Source organism: Anopheles bellator, chromosome 1, assembly GCF_943735745.2.
Source record: "Anopheles bellator chromosome 1, idAnoBellAS_SP24_06.2, whole genome shotgun sequence".
NCBI classification, from domain to species: domain Eukaryota; kingdom Metazoa; phylum Arthropoda; class Insecta; order Diptera; family Culicidae; genus Anopheles; species Anopheles bellator.
In genome coordinates, this window is record NC_071285.1 from 43,220,327 (window position 1) to 43,236,462 (window position 16,136).

The 16,136-nt window shown below is 48.0% G+C and overlaps 1 protein-coding gene across 1 annotated transcript; it reads left to right on the plus strand.

Annotated features, from left to right (window-relative positions):
* Window positions 1-148: 148 nt before the first annotated feature.
* On the plus strand, window positions 149-1,065 carry LOC131216095 (rutC family protein UK114). The gene is made up of 3 exons (XM_058210500.1): window positions 149-310; window positions 389-618; window positions 748-1,065. The coding sequence occupies exons 1-3, from the start codon at window positions 246-248 to the stop codon at window positions 864-866; spliced, it is 414 nt and encodes a 137-aa protein (XP_058066483.1). The 5' UTR covers window positions 149-245; the 3' UTR covers window positions 867-1,065.
* The last annotated feature ends 15,071 nt before the right edge of the window (window positions 1,066-16,136 follow it).

Below are 16,136 nucleotides of genomic sequence, written 5' to 3' on the forward strand. Positions count from 1 at the left end.
ACGATCAGTACGGAATAGCGTTCACAAACACTAGGCACCACGATATCTGATCGCACTGGATCGACAAACACGTGCAAACAGTGACAAACACGACGACAGTGTTAACGACTACAACGAGCAAAGTTTGCGTGCTTGACGACCGCGAACGCGAGAATACGCGACCAACGGCCACAGGAACCGGTCAGTTCGTAGCGAGATTCGTAGCTGTGTAGCCGTAGTGAAAATCAACACTCGAGCCTGTGATCATGTCGTCCATCGTGCGCAAGGTGATCTCCACCAAGAAGTGCCCGAAGGCGCTGGCACCGTACAAGTAATTATCGGATAGTGGGCCGTATCGAGTTTCGTGGTTTGAGACTGAACCCTTAAGCGGTTTTCGATTGTTTTGTAGCCAAGCTATCGTTGCCGACCGTACGGTGTACTGTTCCGGAGTGCTCGGAATGGAGGTGGACACGCTAAAACTCGTCCCGGGCGGTGCTGGAGCCCAGACGGCAAAGGCGCTCGAGCACTTGACCAATCTGCTCGCAGAGGCCGGCTCCAGCGTTGATAAGGTTGTCAAAACGACCGTACTGCTGGGTGATATGAACGATTACGCCACCGTCAACGAGGAGTACAAGAAAGGTAAGCGCAAACGGCCGGGGCCGGAGTAAGTGATAAGCGATGTTGTATTGACATGCCCGTGCTCGCCGGACGCCCGTCCTCGCCGGGTGGTAATCAAATCGTCCAATCGGTCAATGTTTCACATTACAGTGTTCAGCGGCAGCTTCCCGGCCCGAACCTGTTACGGTGGCATTAAGCTGCCGCTGGGAGCGGCGGTGGAGATCGAAGCCATTGCACTTACCGGTGCTGTGGTCAACATTTCGGAATGACTAGATTCGAAAATGTAACCGCTGAAAACGTGCGCACCTAAAGCTGTGGTTACAACCCGGAACAAACCCGTTACCGTTGGTGACGTCCTCAAGTGAATCTGCATTCCCGGGCACGGAATGTTGCCTAACAAACGTGGCACCAACTCTCAAATCGAACTGAATAAATCGTAGCGATAAAATAGCTAGTGGAAGTTTCATATCCCGCGCTTGTTAAATATTGTACTTTATTTAACGGTGAAAATCATATTCTTGCTAAACAGCCTAACTAGAAGCATTAGATTCGAGACAGAATCGTTTGGAATGATTTTTTTTCTCCGATTGTGTTTTTATTTTTACTCTTTGGTTGAGTAACTATTAACGTTTATCACAACACTAACAAATCTTAATTAATGTAAATTCGACTAATCGATTGCTGAAAATCCGAAAATAGAAACAGGTAAAGTGGCCACATTTTAGTCATTCAGATGGTGTCAGTCTAAAATGCTGATACGTAAAATTGCTCACCTTCGCACCAACATACGTAACGAACGGTCGATAATATCTGAAAAAAGTGATCGGAAAAATGGATTTTATTCCAAATCTCACATGGTTTGCTTCGTATTTCCGAAGGTGCAAACTATTAACATTGGTTTGCTAATTCGTCGCGCTAGTGTCCACATTGAGCTGATGTGGCATTTATGATTAATGTCCACTGTTTAATTTACACCGATACAGTGGTAAAAGCTAATACATTTGTTATAGGTACAATCAATGGCCTACGGTAGTAGATCAAACCACGATCGTGTTCGTTGACTCAGCGATGTTTTTAATATTTTAAACTAAACGATAAACTGTATTAACTGCGGCTCGTGAAGTCGTTACTTACCGGTGTTATTGTGGCCTTCAATATTCACCGTAGACCAACTATTGATGCATTTAGCATGAGGTTTTACGTACCTATTAAAGGAATTTTGCGCAGTTAGAAAAGACGATTACCAACTGGGAGCAGTAATTGACTTGACCATAGCTCAAGGTGACGACTTCATCAGAGTTGGTTATATCGTTTATTATGCACTAATGTCCATGTTGCATGTTTTGACACGAGTTACTCTTAAGGATGACGTCGGTCCGTTCCGTCAGCCGCTGCACTTTTTGCATGTGGGACACGAAACTTTTCGTCCGGCCGGTGTTAAGCCATATAGTTTAAATTATCAAGTATAATCACAGCGTATCGGTGGAACTACTAGAACTATCGCTATAGTGGAACAGTAACTTTGTTTTCTCTCGCTTGAACAGTATCTTTAGTATGTCCTCTTCGTTGTCGTACAGCAGATCATAGCTACTACTGCGCCGTTTCGGAACACGCTGCAGATAGTCCTGTAGCTTTTCCCAGGCCGTTTGGTGATCGTCCTGCGCCGCGAACTCTTCCGGATCCTGGCGATCACCAGCGGTAACCGACTCGGTAACCCGCTTCATCGTACCATCTGCACCACCATCTAAGGCCCTTTCCGCTCGATCCGCTTCCTCCAGGGTACGTAGCTGAGCCAGCAACTCACCGCAGATTCTTTCTTCCTCTTCCGCATCGTACGAGACGTTGTTCGTTTGTTCATCACCGTCCGGTTCTTCTGCTTCGTCGAAATCGATCGCATCGAGCGATTTTGGCTGCCACCTGGCGTATGCCCTTCTAAGGGACTCGCCTGTGTCGTCGGCGTCTTTCGGCGTCTGCTTTGGCCGGAAACAGTCGAGCGATTTGAAGCGCTTTAACGCCCGTAGTCGGATTGCCGGTGGTACGTCCTGCCACGGTGGGATCGTCGCCGCCATCGTTTCGTTGCTTGACACGTTTTCTCGTTCGGTAGCCTCGTCGACGTCACTCGGCGACGACGTCGCTTCCGGAAGCCCATCGGTCTCCTCTAGCATTACCGATTGTTGCCTCCTTAGACGGGCCGCTGTCACGGTTTGGCTGGTGGGGAGCTGTACACTGTCACCACTCTCGTCCAGCTCGGGCCGTTCGGTTGCATTTTCCAAACTGTCGAGCGAAGAGTTGCCGAGCAGTTCTACCACCTTGTCCGGATTGCGCTCCAGCTGCCGGATGATGCTGCTGTCCTCGTCAACTCGTTCCTCGATATCACTGAGAATGATTGAGTTGAGCTTGAAGATGAAACGCTGCACATGGCTCGAGGACGACGTCGATGGCGGTGGCGCACGGTTGCCGGTAGGCGACCGTTGAACGGTCCGGCCCGGTGTGTGCGTTGATGTTGCCTTCTGGACCTCGCGCAGGAAGCGCTCTTCGCTGCAGCTGCTCTCATTGTCCGACGCCATCGAGTTGCTGTCGGACGATGCCTGGGGCCGGATCAGCCGAACTCGTTCGTTCGTGTCCGTGACGAGGATGCTTTTGGAGGTTAGACACCATTAATCAGACCGTTAATGACGACCAGTGTCGAATTCGTGACGACGTGAAGCAAATTTTTGTATTTTACATTTTTCGAGATAATTTTAAATAACTTCTTGAAAACGAACTAGTGACGATAAGTTTCTAATATTATATAGCGATGCTAGAGGCCATGTACAGTCAATGTTACAAAATGTTTATTTATTACTTTTGCACTATTTATAAATAATAGTAATAATAGTTTATAGTAATTATCCATTTTAATACCAAGTCCAGCAGGTCAATAGCTAACTTCGGAGTCTAGAAAACTTAAGGGCGGTTTACACGCTGCGATCTGCAATGCAATATCGCATGAAGTGACATTTCCGGAGACGTCATAAATGTCACTGCCGCGGGTGGAAATCTGAAGACTCGACATGCAATTTGTGAACAAATTTCAAAACAGGGTCAGTTTGTCGGTTGACTTGTTGATGTTTTGTTTTGGCCTCTTATTTATATTTTGGACGCTTCGTCAACGTTCGCGAAAGTGTGTAACTGAATTTATAAAAATTTACGAAAGTCTGCCATGTCTTTGGCAACTAAAAAATAAAAAATATAGTGATCGGAATAAAAAGGCGGAGGCATACGATGCCATTTAAAAGCAATTTCCTCGACACTGTAACCTCTTCGCACGTTCTTTTTTCGCTTTTTAACCGAAAAGCACAATGGTAAGGCAAACCAACACAGTGTTGCTTCCATGGCTGATTCCAACATGTCCAACCGACAAACTGGCACTTGTTTGAAATTTGTTCACAAATTGCATGTCGAGTCTTCAGATTTCCACCCGCGGCAGTGACATTTATGACGTCTCCGGAGATGTCACTTCATGCGATATTGCATTGCAGATCGCAGCGTGTAAACCGCCCTTTATACCGAGAAACGGGAAAGCAAAAGACTGATGATGGCTGACGAATAAAGCCAAGAATAAGCTTACCATAAGCGAGAAAGGAGGAGGCCTTGGAAATAGTTTATTGTTTGAACTGCTACTGGTATTAGTTACTAACACAGTGTGTGCTCAGCCTCTCGTGCGCAAACGGAGAAACGAAACTCTTGGGTTTGTTAACTAAATTATAGTACATTTATTTCCATATTTCAACTTTTTACACAATCACTTACGCTAGCTCGGTTTATGTACACTCAAAGTAACGCAGAATCGGTGAAATGGTATTCCGGGTGCCAGAGATGCCAAGACACTGCTAATCTGAGGAGAACAACTGGAAACTCTGACGTTCTTATTTGGGTTTGGATTTGTACAAACGAGAATGGGACGATTGTTACCGCCATGATGAAACAATACAATGTCGCTTTGTTGAGAAAAAACGGGTCAAAAAGGAGTGGCGTAAGGTTGTACAAGCGAATCGTTGGGTGATACCAAAAGATCCTGCCATTTTTTTGACAGCTGATGGACGGCTCTAGAATAGGATGCTGGTGCGTGGATCAGTGTGTGTTTGTGTTTGTGGTGAGTGCCATCGGTGCCTAGCCCGGTGTTGGTTGCCGTGAGTTGCGTACTCACACATCCGGTTTGCTCGCTGCTGGGGCGTCCCCGGTTTGGCCACTGCCGCCCATAGGCATCCCTTCGTCCGGGGCACCGACCGGCACGGTCAGTGTGTTGAGGGTGGCCTTGGGTGAGGCCGGATCGTCCGCGTCGCCCGCGGCCGCCAGTATCCGCTCGATCTCCGGCTCTGGTGAAGTAGTTTTCAAACTGTCAATCGAGTGGTTCGGTGATTTGGGCTCGTTACCTTCCAGGTTAAGGATCTCGATCGTACCGTCCTCCGACGAGGTGATGCGCGTCGTCATCTCGTCGGCCACCTGCTGGCGCGTCTGGGCGATACCGGTCTCGGCGTCCCGCATCACCTCCTCCGTTTCCCTCATCAGGTCGTCCGCCATCCGGTCCGTGTCCGCTTCCGGGCCGGCGCTCTGCACCTTGCTCATCATGTCGTTCTTCATGTTCTCCAGCGTCTCGTCGACACTGTTCTGCTTCGAGCCCTTTAGCCGAATTATCTGGTAGTCCTTGTGTTCCCCGTCGTCATCGGCGTGCCCGTTCACCGTCGGCTGGTCGTCTTCGTTGATGGTGTCCGATTTTCCGTTCTCCTTCTTGCCGCCGAGTACGTTCTCGAGCTCGTGTGTGACATTGTGGACCGCTTCTTTGACATGCTCACCGACGTCTGGAAAATAGAGATTTCATTTTGGATTACGAGGCGGATTGTGGTTGTTCAATCATTTCCCAAGCCCTTCGACGCTAACCCGCTAAAATTCTATTTTTAAATAGTTTGTTTCGTTTTTGAAGTACTTCGAAAGATTACAAGCACACGTCAAGTACGACGAACCCATGGCGTTTTATGTAAATACTTTGCAAACATGAATATGCGCACTCTAACTCTCATGCACAATCCATCAACAAACATTTAGTTGTTGCTCCAGATGCCATTTTTAGTACACTCCACTGTTGTTTTGCAGTAGCACAAAGTTTCTACACCAGAGGCCAGTGCTAAGAAGCAACCGGCTCCGAACCGGATGTCATAAATAAGATGCCTGTCCTGTTGCGTTCGTCATTGTGGCGGATATGCTGCGGAGGACAGCGAGCGAGCGCAACACATGCTGGGCCGGACCCAGGACATGCCCGACGTAAACAGGAGGTGCTCAGAAATGAAAATGGATTGCAAGCTGGCTGTTCCAGCAGACGAACGTCGAGCCTTGGTTGGTGGGCTGCAGGGAATAGGGCAGAAAAAATGGCCCTGTGAATTATATTAGCGAACATTGCCGGGGCTATTCAGAGCTTGGCGGGTGGCGACGGTAAAGGCTTCCCACCGAGGTTGCGTTCTTTATATAGATTGTGTGTACTAAAGTTGGCCAAAAGTGTCAATCCTGGAGTTTTAATGAAACCTTTTTTGTGGGATTTTTTTAAAACGAATGAACCTCGTCCTCTAAAGAAAGTAGTCCGTTGAATCGCCACGTTACTTTCTAGGAACTTGTTTGAAACTAGAACGCAGGTTGGTACGAGAACACGAAAATGCATTAAGTTCGACTTAACGATCTTCTCTTTGGTAGTTTCACCTTCCAACGAAACTGTTTCGGTGCTTTTGCTGTCGCAGTGTTATGCCGCTTTGCCTGAAAACATGGCGCGCAGCCTTTGAATAATGCTGTTTCCGGCCATGCCCATGATGATCCTTTGGGTCCGGTTTTTGCTCATTAGAACCCCCGCGGGTTGACCTTCCGTTTCGCTCTTAACGAGCACCGTGAGAATGGCGAGTTGTAAAAGCCGCTGGTAAACATCGAGTCCAATTAGGGGCCTATGTGCAAAGGTATGAAGACTTTTGTACCCGACACGGCCAGCCGAACGGTGGAATTGAATAAAATTTTGAGCCCGCGCCAGTAACTTACGAACAAATTGCATTACAAATGAATCAAAAAAAATATTTTATCCAACAGTCACCTGTAGTTCGTAGTTCAAACTGTGGGCCGTTATGTTGAGCTGTTAGTGCCATGGACAATAGCCCATAAGCTTGTTTAAAATTAAGATTAAAAATCAACATTTACTTTTTACCATGTTGATTCAATTTAACAAAATTAAAGCCAAATAAAGAGCTGAGCACACCATACGTTCGCAAAAGTGTTCCAATTAGTCAGCTGAATTTGTATCCTTTCGCGACAAAATGGGTCAATATTTTCAGATAGTTCGTTGTCGGTTGACATAATCTTTCTTTTTCATTCCACCATAATTGTGCCGCCCAAATCTTAGATCATAGGACTGGGTTCGGTCCCATGCTTACGATATTCATTAGGACCCAACGAAAGGTCATTGACGGTAGGTTCCAGCGTGACACCTGCACGTAGATTTTCAATAATTCAGTGTGGTCCGAGGCATTCTCTTGTACCGAATTAAAATACATGATTGATGTAGCCGCGTTCGGACGATCAATAGTTATTAACGTGCCGATGGTGTGCGGTGTAGTAAGCAATAAGTTGCGCTACGAGGAATCGCCAGCTGCAGTCAGTAAAGGATGTCCATCCATCTACGCATTAACAATGATACGGGGGCACGCCTTGGCCAGGTCGCCAGGTCGAGGTCTTTAATGTATACCATCTTTGAAGTCGTTTGGCGAGGTGCTGAAAGCGCAGTGAGCTTCAAGTAACGCTCTACAGCGGGGACAAAAATTCAATTACTGTGCCCGCGCATCCGTCGAAGGGATCGTCACGATAACTCCATTAACCGTTCCGCTCGTCCTTGCTCATTGTTTATTTATTGATCACATCAAACGGGGGCTGTGGTTTGCAAGCGCGCCAAAGAGCAACAGACTAGGGCAGAATAATTGAAAGTTATGGAACCGAAACGTGATGATTTATGCATCTTGCGTGCGTAGCGTACTTCTATAAACTTTTATCCACCATTGCGTTAACGTTAACGATCCGGAAAATCGGTTTTTGGTAAAAGTTTCATTTATCAATCACGGCCGGACTTTCTCTTTTAAAAAGAGGGCATTTTCGATTTCTAAACACAGCGTGTCGAAGGGAACAACATGTGGCACCACCGATCCTATTGTCCTTGAACTTTCGCTGCCCGCTAAAGTTTGGAATTGAGTTTTAGGATTGTCTGTTTTGGTTCGCAGGTCGAGACAGTGCGGTGAAACGCGAGACAATAATGGCCACAAAGTGGCCTCCACCTCCGTAAAGCGGACGCCAAGAAAGGACCAAAGCTCGAAGTCACCACAAAAATAAGGGAACAAAAAGGGAAAATCCGAGCCCAGCCCAGTGGACCGCGGAAAAGCACGGAAAGAAACAATAAACAATTTACGGCGACAGTTTCCGCCGTCGCCGCTGCCGGAAGTTCGTAAAAAACGGCAAACGTGAAATCGATGCATTCCGACCGGCCGGAAGGTCGGGAAAAGCGAGAAAATTGTTCCCGCAGTGCCGCGCGGGGCTCTGAGAAAACTCCACCGAAACCAACTCCAAAACCTAGGAAAAAGAAACCAGTTGGAAGCGAAACTCAAGAGACGGTGCGCGATATTAGAAAGCGGCCACACTTATTAATTATTCATGATTTTTTCGACTTTGCCAAGGTTGCTGCAAGCATGAAAAGGGAGGTGAGATCCGCGGTCCGGATTGGGTGCGGTGTTTGATGTTTTGGCTTTCATTGACTCTTGTTCGGTTTGCCTTTTCCGCCACTGTAGATATTGGAAAACTCAATTTTGAGCCATTAGTTAGTTGGAAGGGCAGCGAAACAAGCAGCGGGAACACATCTTGAACCACTTTGACGGGCCCTGAAATCACGGGCCATGTGAGTCTCCATTTAGACCCCGAGAAAGCGATTGAAACGGGAGGCTGTCAATTGCTGGACCTGCGTGCCTTGTGTCTGCACGACGGTGCCATCGGTTCGTTTCACACGTTCCAAGTTGTGGTCAGGGATATTGTGGCCGTTTTCTTGTCCAAATGTTTCTCAAGCAATTGGTTGGTTGTTTTTTTTTTCAGTCGGTTATGTTGATCAAACATTTCCAGATTTGTTCCAGTTGGGCCAGAAGTAATGCTTTCAACAATTAAGTCAAACTGCTGGACGGTGGCGGCGGCAACGAAGCTCCACGGGGAATCCCGACGAATGGTTGTTCCGAAACGCCCCCAGCCCGAAACGCTTTGCGTAGCCCGAATTGGCAATATTTTCCGTTTTCCGGCGAAACTGTGAAATGTAGCCACCGCCGGTTGGCAACGTTGGCACGGCGAAAGCAAGTGATGAATAAAATTTAGATATGCATCAACGCCCGAATTGATGGCTAGATTTTGGCCAAGGGTTCCAACCGTCGGCGCGTGCCGAGAGCTTAGCAAGCGAACGACCAACGGAACTCGAACTAAAGCGAAGGCAAAAACGCTAACAGAAATCGTGCCTCAGACAACCGGCCGTGCCGACGGCAATATCAAATCGACCTCGCGTAGCCACGGGAGACGGTTTCTTACGAACCCCTCTCGGAGCAGAGTTTATGTTGATTGGAGGGGATGGATCCTGGGGTTTTCCAGATCGAACGGGCGAAGCACACGTTGCAATATTTCGGAGCGCAAACGGGGCCCTGTGGAAAAAAAATCGGCACCTTCACCGCCATCGATGGGAGCTGCAAATGGGAATGGAAATATTTTGCCTTCACTGACAGGATATCAACAAACATGGGTCTACTCGCACACGGGCTTGCAAAGAAATCGGCAATAAAATTACATTTCACAAATCACAGACAAAATACTGCGGATGAGGTTGTATAAAACATTCCAAATTTCAGTGATTTGCCCTCGCTAATGACTTCTTTGTGGTGATAATATAATAAAGTGCACGTTCAATTTAGGCTTCTATTCATTATCAAATTATGTGCCCCAAACCGGTGCCCGCTCCGCGGTTCTCCAGGCGATGGAGGCGCATGGTGCCTTTCACGCTCTCTGGTGGGTTCAGGTAATACACAGTGTGTTGGACCCTAATGATGATGGTCCCACTGGTGTGGGCCGTAGCATTTTCAGCACTATGTTTGTAAATCCAAAGACTGCACGCCACAAAATTGGCCCTATCCGGCCGAGTTTGGGTGGTCGTGTTGTTGGCAACCCCGTCAATCAACGCGGATAATGTAAACGGCAAACAAGTTTGTCTTGGCTCAGCAAAGAATCGTTCAAACCGCTGTACGAAGCGAGCGCCCGTATATGTTTTGATTTTTGTAACAATTTTTTTTTATAAAAATGAAAATTAATGGAATATATTTTAATTTTCACTAATATTTTTAAGTGATTCCCTTTTCCAGGGCGAGGTCATTTCGGACCTTTCTCAACTTCTGATACTTGGCACGGTACACAAAGCGCACGTTCATTAAGTGGAACGACAGTTTCCAACAATTAATTTCCCTTTCCAGCCAGCAGCATGGCCGCGATGTTTCGGGCACATCCTTCGAACGACTCGCAAGTTCTTCGCGAATCCTGCGCGAGTTCAACGCAGCACTTACCGTGAATGGCGGCCTCTCCGGCGTGCAGCACATCGGTGGCGGTTTTGGTGGCCGCTTCCTTTGCCGACTCGACGACTCCGCCCGGGCCGCCGCCATTGATCAGTGGCGAACTGCTGGCGCAACCCATTTCGGTTTCGGTGCTACCCCCGCAGAAAGACGCAAAAGTCCTAGATTCCGTAGTTCTCTGTGGCACACTTCAACGGTCACTTCACTCCACGGACCACCACGATTGCATCTGGGGCCTGCTTCCGGTCAGCGGCCGCAGCACTCTCTCGGGAGAACTTTGGCGCGCGTTCGGATGACTCAACTAATAGTCTGCCGTGGGGTGCGCTGGTGAGAAATCGAATTAAATTCACTGGCTGAAATCGAAGCTATTCGTACGTCGTAAGAGTATCTTGGACGTCCATCTGGGGGCGGCACACTTTCGAGTTCGCTGGACAAACGGAGAAAAAAAAAAATCACTCGCGAACGGTCCTCAAGTATTCGAACTAGGATCGGCTATAATTTAACAGACGCAGCGAAGGCAAACTTCGGCATCTGAAAGTCAATTACGGGGTGTTTCCGTTTGCGCTCTGTTGACGATACCAGGGGAAAGTTCTGGTGCCCTACAAAGAACAGGAAGACAAGAATTAAGGAGTTTCAATGCCGAGGAGTGAAAAACTCGGTTGACGAAAAGTAACGACTCGAAGGTGTTGTGAAAGGAAACTTTAATGCACTTATCGTGCCGAACTTGAGCCACTCCGGTCGACACGCTATGAATGGGGCGCTTCGAAAGTTTGGAGCGAGATCCCGATCGATTGAAGTTGAAAATGTAACGCGGAATCGGGGCACGTGGGCCATGTTCCATCATGCATTCCCACGGTCCAGAGTGTTAGTGGACGTTGTTGGGGGGGCGCGATTTTCCGGTACAGTTTATATTTTTCCTCACCCAGCGACACCGAGTGGCCGACCGATTGGGGGCCGCACTTGGAATGAAGAGGCCATCAAAGAGAAGCTTCATGACGGATGATAAATTTTCAACACTTCCGGAAGCGTTTCTCGAGAAGAACGCATTTTCTCGTAAGGCGTGATGACGGTGCAGCTTCTGAAGCCTTCATTTTTCATTCCCTTCCGGTTCCAGCGATCGGATCGGTTTTGATTGATTTATCAATTTATCTGTGAGTGCAAGTTTCGATTCAGTCTCTTTTGGACGCTCAACGAATGCACAAAGGATTCGAAGTTCATCCTCGGAGCATCGACCAACACTCGACGCAACCGCCGTGTCCGAAAAGGTTCAAACCGATCGGGGCTTTTCCCAGTACCGAGCAGACGGGTCAATTTTCTGTAACATTCAGTGTAACGCGGTCCCGCTGGTCGAACAATGTAATTGGAATGTAAAGCACATGCATTTAGGTCGGGAGCCGACCAAGGGCCAAGCACCGGGAACGCGGCACCAATTGCCGAGCGAGCCGACACGAACTCACGAACACGAACCCGTTGGGCCTGTAGCCTGGGGCAGTTTGATAAATCGGTCCCCGGGGGAGGAAAATTCGAGAAAAAAGGCGCCGAGCGTGGAAATCGAATCATGTGGCTCATGTTGTGCCGAGGCGTGAGGTCGTATTACCTTGCCCGCCGCGTGGCTGGACGTGGGCTTTGGCGTGTTTTATTCAGTTTTTTCCAAAACTTTTCGATTAAATATTGTTTCGGCGTGGGGTTTCGGCCAACACTTTGAAACACACACTCATACACCAACTTTCACATGCACTGGTGGACACTGTTGCGCTGGTGGTCCAAGTTCGATTTCCAGTTTCACTTTTGTACCCCAATACTTGGTACTTCTCGGTGAGGTCAAGGCACAGGCACTGCAAGGATTGTCGGGCTACCCAGTGGGGCTACCGTCTTGCCGGGCGGTCATAACAAAACTGACCAAAGTCCAGATCCCCGAGCAATACCGAAGGCTCCGATTAACGGGGAGGGACTCCGCTGGCGATCGCGTGCCAGCGCCAGAGCGTGCTCGTATCTAAAACCGGAGCAGAACCGGTTCCCCGGTGGTGACCTCTCGAAGTGGGTCGTGCTCCTCTGGTGCCCACCAGCCAGTAGTTCGCTCGGTCACTTTCGCTCGCACGAAAACACTAATGGACCCCGCCCCGCCAGCTTCGTGTGTTTGAGTGTCGAGGTCTATTTCGAGCGGCTTCGATGGGTCTACAGGAAGTCACGGTTGGGCGCTAGGCTCGAGGCCTAGGTGTTGTTGGTTGGGCCGCTTCAACTGGCAAGCAACCAAATAATTATAGCGTGCAGTTTTCCCTTTTTTCGAGCCCTTTTCCTTTTCCCCACCGTAACCCACCAGTTCTGGGGACCGTTGGGTGAGTCGCGCCAACTCCCGCGGGGCAGAGTTTCTTGGAAGGCTGTTCGGAATTCTTTTCGTGGGACCGAGCTCGAAAATCAATTTCGAATGTGTTCTGGGCCAAACAGCCCGGGCCTCTGGTACTGGGGCCCGGTTACGACGCGGTCTGGGTGATTGCATTTAGTGTCTTGTACCGGCGAAACTCTTGGGTGCCATTATCGTTGAACATGTTGATCCGAGCCGGTGGCTCTGGGCGACGGGTCCTGACAGGCCCTGGAGGTGTTTTGCACACATTTTCGCGCACCGCTCGCGTTTGTCTGTTACTGTGTCTCACATTGTGCCACCTACCGACACGGCTCCGGCCGGCGAGTTGGCGTTCCTTTCTTCGATTTGGCACACCCCTCTTACAACCCTTGGAATGTTTACAGCGAACGCGTGCGAAAGTTCTGACCGTGTCTTACCAGTTCGCGCCGAAGACTTCACGGAACAAAGCGCCAGCTGTGGGTCGGCTCCTTTGGTGAGCGGCGAGAATGTTTAATATAATTACGCATTAAACACGCGCAAAAATGGTTCGCCTGGTCGGAGAATGGAAGAGTCGCGGTCACGGTTTCAACACTATTTCTGCTTTGTTTCTGTAGGGCTTTGTGCAGTTGACGAGCGTGTGCCTTTTTCGTGTTTGCTGGAAACCACATTTTAATGTGGTTAAGCCACTACAGAATTCTTCGGAAACTTGTTGTTTCTGTTGAGAGAAGTAGTTAAGCACATTATCTTCCGTCTGGATCTGAACGTAAAAGTGTCGCGAGGATTTTCCGTTTCTGTTTTTTATGGCTGGCTTACTGGGATGTTTAATAAGTTTTGCAGTTCAAGAGCAGAGGGCGCTGCTACTACTCTAATTTTCACTCTTTTATTTCACTCTTCACTCTTCATATTAATCCATTTCAAAAATCCATGATATAAAGTTTGAATCGTTGGAGCATCCACCGTATTCACCAGATTTGGCCGCTAGCGACTTACATCTGTTTCCAGACCTATAAAATTTTGTGCTGATTAACAAAGTGCATTTTAAACTATATAATTAGGATTTCCTTATCGAACCGCAAAACTTATTGAACGGCCTGGTACTTCGGTTATGCTTCAACGTATAACGCAAAAGGTTAGAGTTTTCTTTAATCAAACCATCAAATATTGGCGAGTATCTTTGAAGGCACACAGCGTTGTCCTTGCTGTGGTTCCCTAGTGCTATCCCAACTGTTGGTGGCCCAGCTAGGGTGGAGAAAACCCCCTCAAGAAGTCGGGCAACATCTGGGCGAACATCTACTTGCCTTGGGACGAGTTTCCAGTTCGATCTGTTCAAATATTGTCCACCCCGTCAATTGGCTGATTGCCGATCGAATCGCATTCTCGCCGTTTTACCAAGCTGAACACGCCATCAATTTATTTTATCGGCACAACCACGAACAGTGACACGCCCGGTGGAAGAAAGGAAAGCTCGCAGTCACGGAAACTGGTCCGGAGGTTGGTTGCTACTGCGAGCAACGCTCGCGTTGCTGCAGCAACGCTCTCTGTATGCTGTGATGATTTGTCATAAATCACCGACAATCGTCTCCTGCGAGTTGGCAAAATAATTGCCCTAACGCTAAGGGTCCCGAAGGGTCCGAACGCTCGGGGCAAGGCCACTTGACCCGCGGCCTGATTTTTATGCCGCAAAATCAGAAACCCGGGGGACCGGTTGATAGCGTTCTTCATTAGTATTAATCATTTTTTCCGTGGGTCCACCTCCCGGAACACACGAACACGATAGTTTTAGGAACGAAGCGACCATGGCGGTGTCCTTTTAAAAGGTTAAAATTTATTGATTTTTCACAAATGTTTCCACGTTTTTTTGTTTCTTCTACTGTTTGCCAGTGAAACAGGGCAACCGCACGGCAGACATTCTTACCGTTTTTACACTTCCTACTCGGAAGCACGGTACACGGCACGGGTCCACGGCGGTGGACGGACGAGCACTTTTCACTTTAAGCTTCCAGCTTTGCTCCCAGTCTCCCCCATTGATCGGTGGCGTTGCTTTCTACGGAAGAGCATCCGGTTTAATTAAATAATAGCCACCTATTTTGAGGGTGAAACGTTGCCCGGCTGGCGTGCCAGGTATTCGCTAAAAGTCGTCGCAACCTGTTCTCGCAAGGCCGAACACTGCCGTTTGATGTTACACCGCCCAGGTCGCAGGCCGCAGGACACGGCAGGACATAAATCGCTGCTAACAAATGTACACTAGACATTTAACCTATTACGTCGCCGTCGTTGTTGTAAGCCTTTGACTTCGGGAAAACTTCGGAAAACTCATCCTTCGGGGCGAAAGGCCGGCGACGATGGCAGAAAGTTGTGCAGGAGCAGTAGAGTGGAATGGTATTTTATTTTTAATTTCTTGCGTTCAGTGTCTGGTGGGGTCTAGGTATGGGCTTTAAAATGACACCACAGCTTACCCATATTGGTTATGCGGTGACTTGGTTTAATGTGAGTATTTTTAGATTGCTGTAAATAAAAGGTAGTAGTATTTTAAATTCTTCTCTTACTAATGATTTTTTCTGCGAAACATAAACGTTAACATAAAGATCACAGATCAGATAAACATAATACACAGTCAACAGTTGAGTTACTATTTTTTTTTAGAAGTGATGTAATGATTTAAACTATCTAGTAAAATTTAATTCTTCAATGGGTCCTCAATTGCATTGGTCCTCAATTTATGGATATTGTACTATACTGGATATTGTATTGAAAGTATTTTAAGGATATTGTACCGAATTCGACAGAATTTTGTTCTTGATTGTTCTCATCGCTGCAGCGAAACTGGGTTTTATAGAGGTTTCAAAGAGATTTCTAACAGATCGTAGATATGCTCCGATTGTTACGTAAAATAAAATAGTATTGAAAATACATTCTTCGGCCAGTTCAATTTATCCATTGATAGCTGTCCGTGCGCTAATATCGTAAATACTAATTAAAAGGTGCTCACTGAAGCCATTTTCGACAAACTCTCTTCCTAGACCAATGATTCCAACGGTTCAGTTTACGCTTCACCAACTGCACTATCGTCTAAAGCATCGATTTCAAGAATAACTTCGCTTCAATGCCCACACAAACGTACCATGCACCCGAGGACTCCGTGAGGATCCTGAGGAAATTCCAAGATCTACATAATGTAGCAGCGGCATCGGTTGAGGCGCGGAGCATTATTTCCAGCACACCCGGGTGTTTACGGTACCACGGTTCGAGGTCGCCCCGTTCGGGATCGGCCACCGGGAACAAAAGATCGCGTCAGGGTTGTGTTCTTTATGTTGCTCACGCCCAATGGCAGCGTTCTGCGTGCAGCCATTTGCATTCCTGCACGCGGTGTCGCCAACAAAAATCGATAGCGAAGCCGGGAACGTGCTGTTGCCTGCTTTCCGCGACCCAAGGGCTCGATAATCTTCTCGGGCGCGGGCTGCTTGAGTGCATAATGTGCATCGTGCGGGTCGTGCGGTCGGTGATATTAATCGCTGCATTATTGGGTGGGACAAAGTCTGGGACACGCAATGTGT

What these genes read in the sequence shown, in the direction of transcription:
- LOC131216095 (XM_058210500.1), top strand. Translation starts at nt 246, where the DNA reads ATGTCGTCCATCGTGCGCAAGGTGATCTCCACCAAGAAGTGCCCGAAG. An exon ending in AAGGCGCTGGCACCGTACAA is followed by an intron (nt 311 to 388) that starts GTAATTATCGGA and finishes ATTGTTTTGTAG; the next exon opens with CCAAGCTATCGTTGCCGACC. An exon ending in CAACGAGGAGTACAAGAAAG is followed by an intron (nt 619 to 747) that starts GTAAGCGCAAAC and finishes TTCACATTACAG; the next exon opens with TGTTCAGCGGCAGCTTCCCG.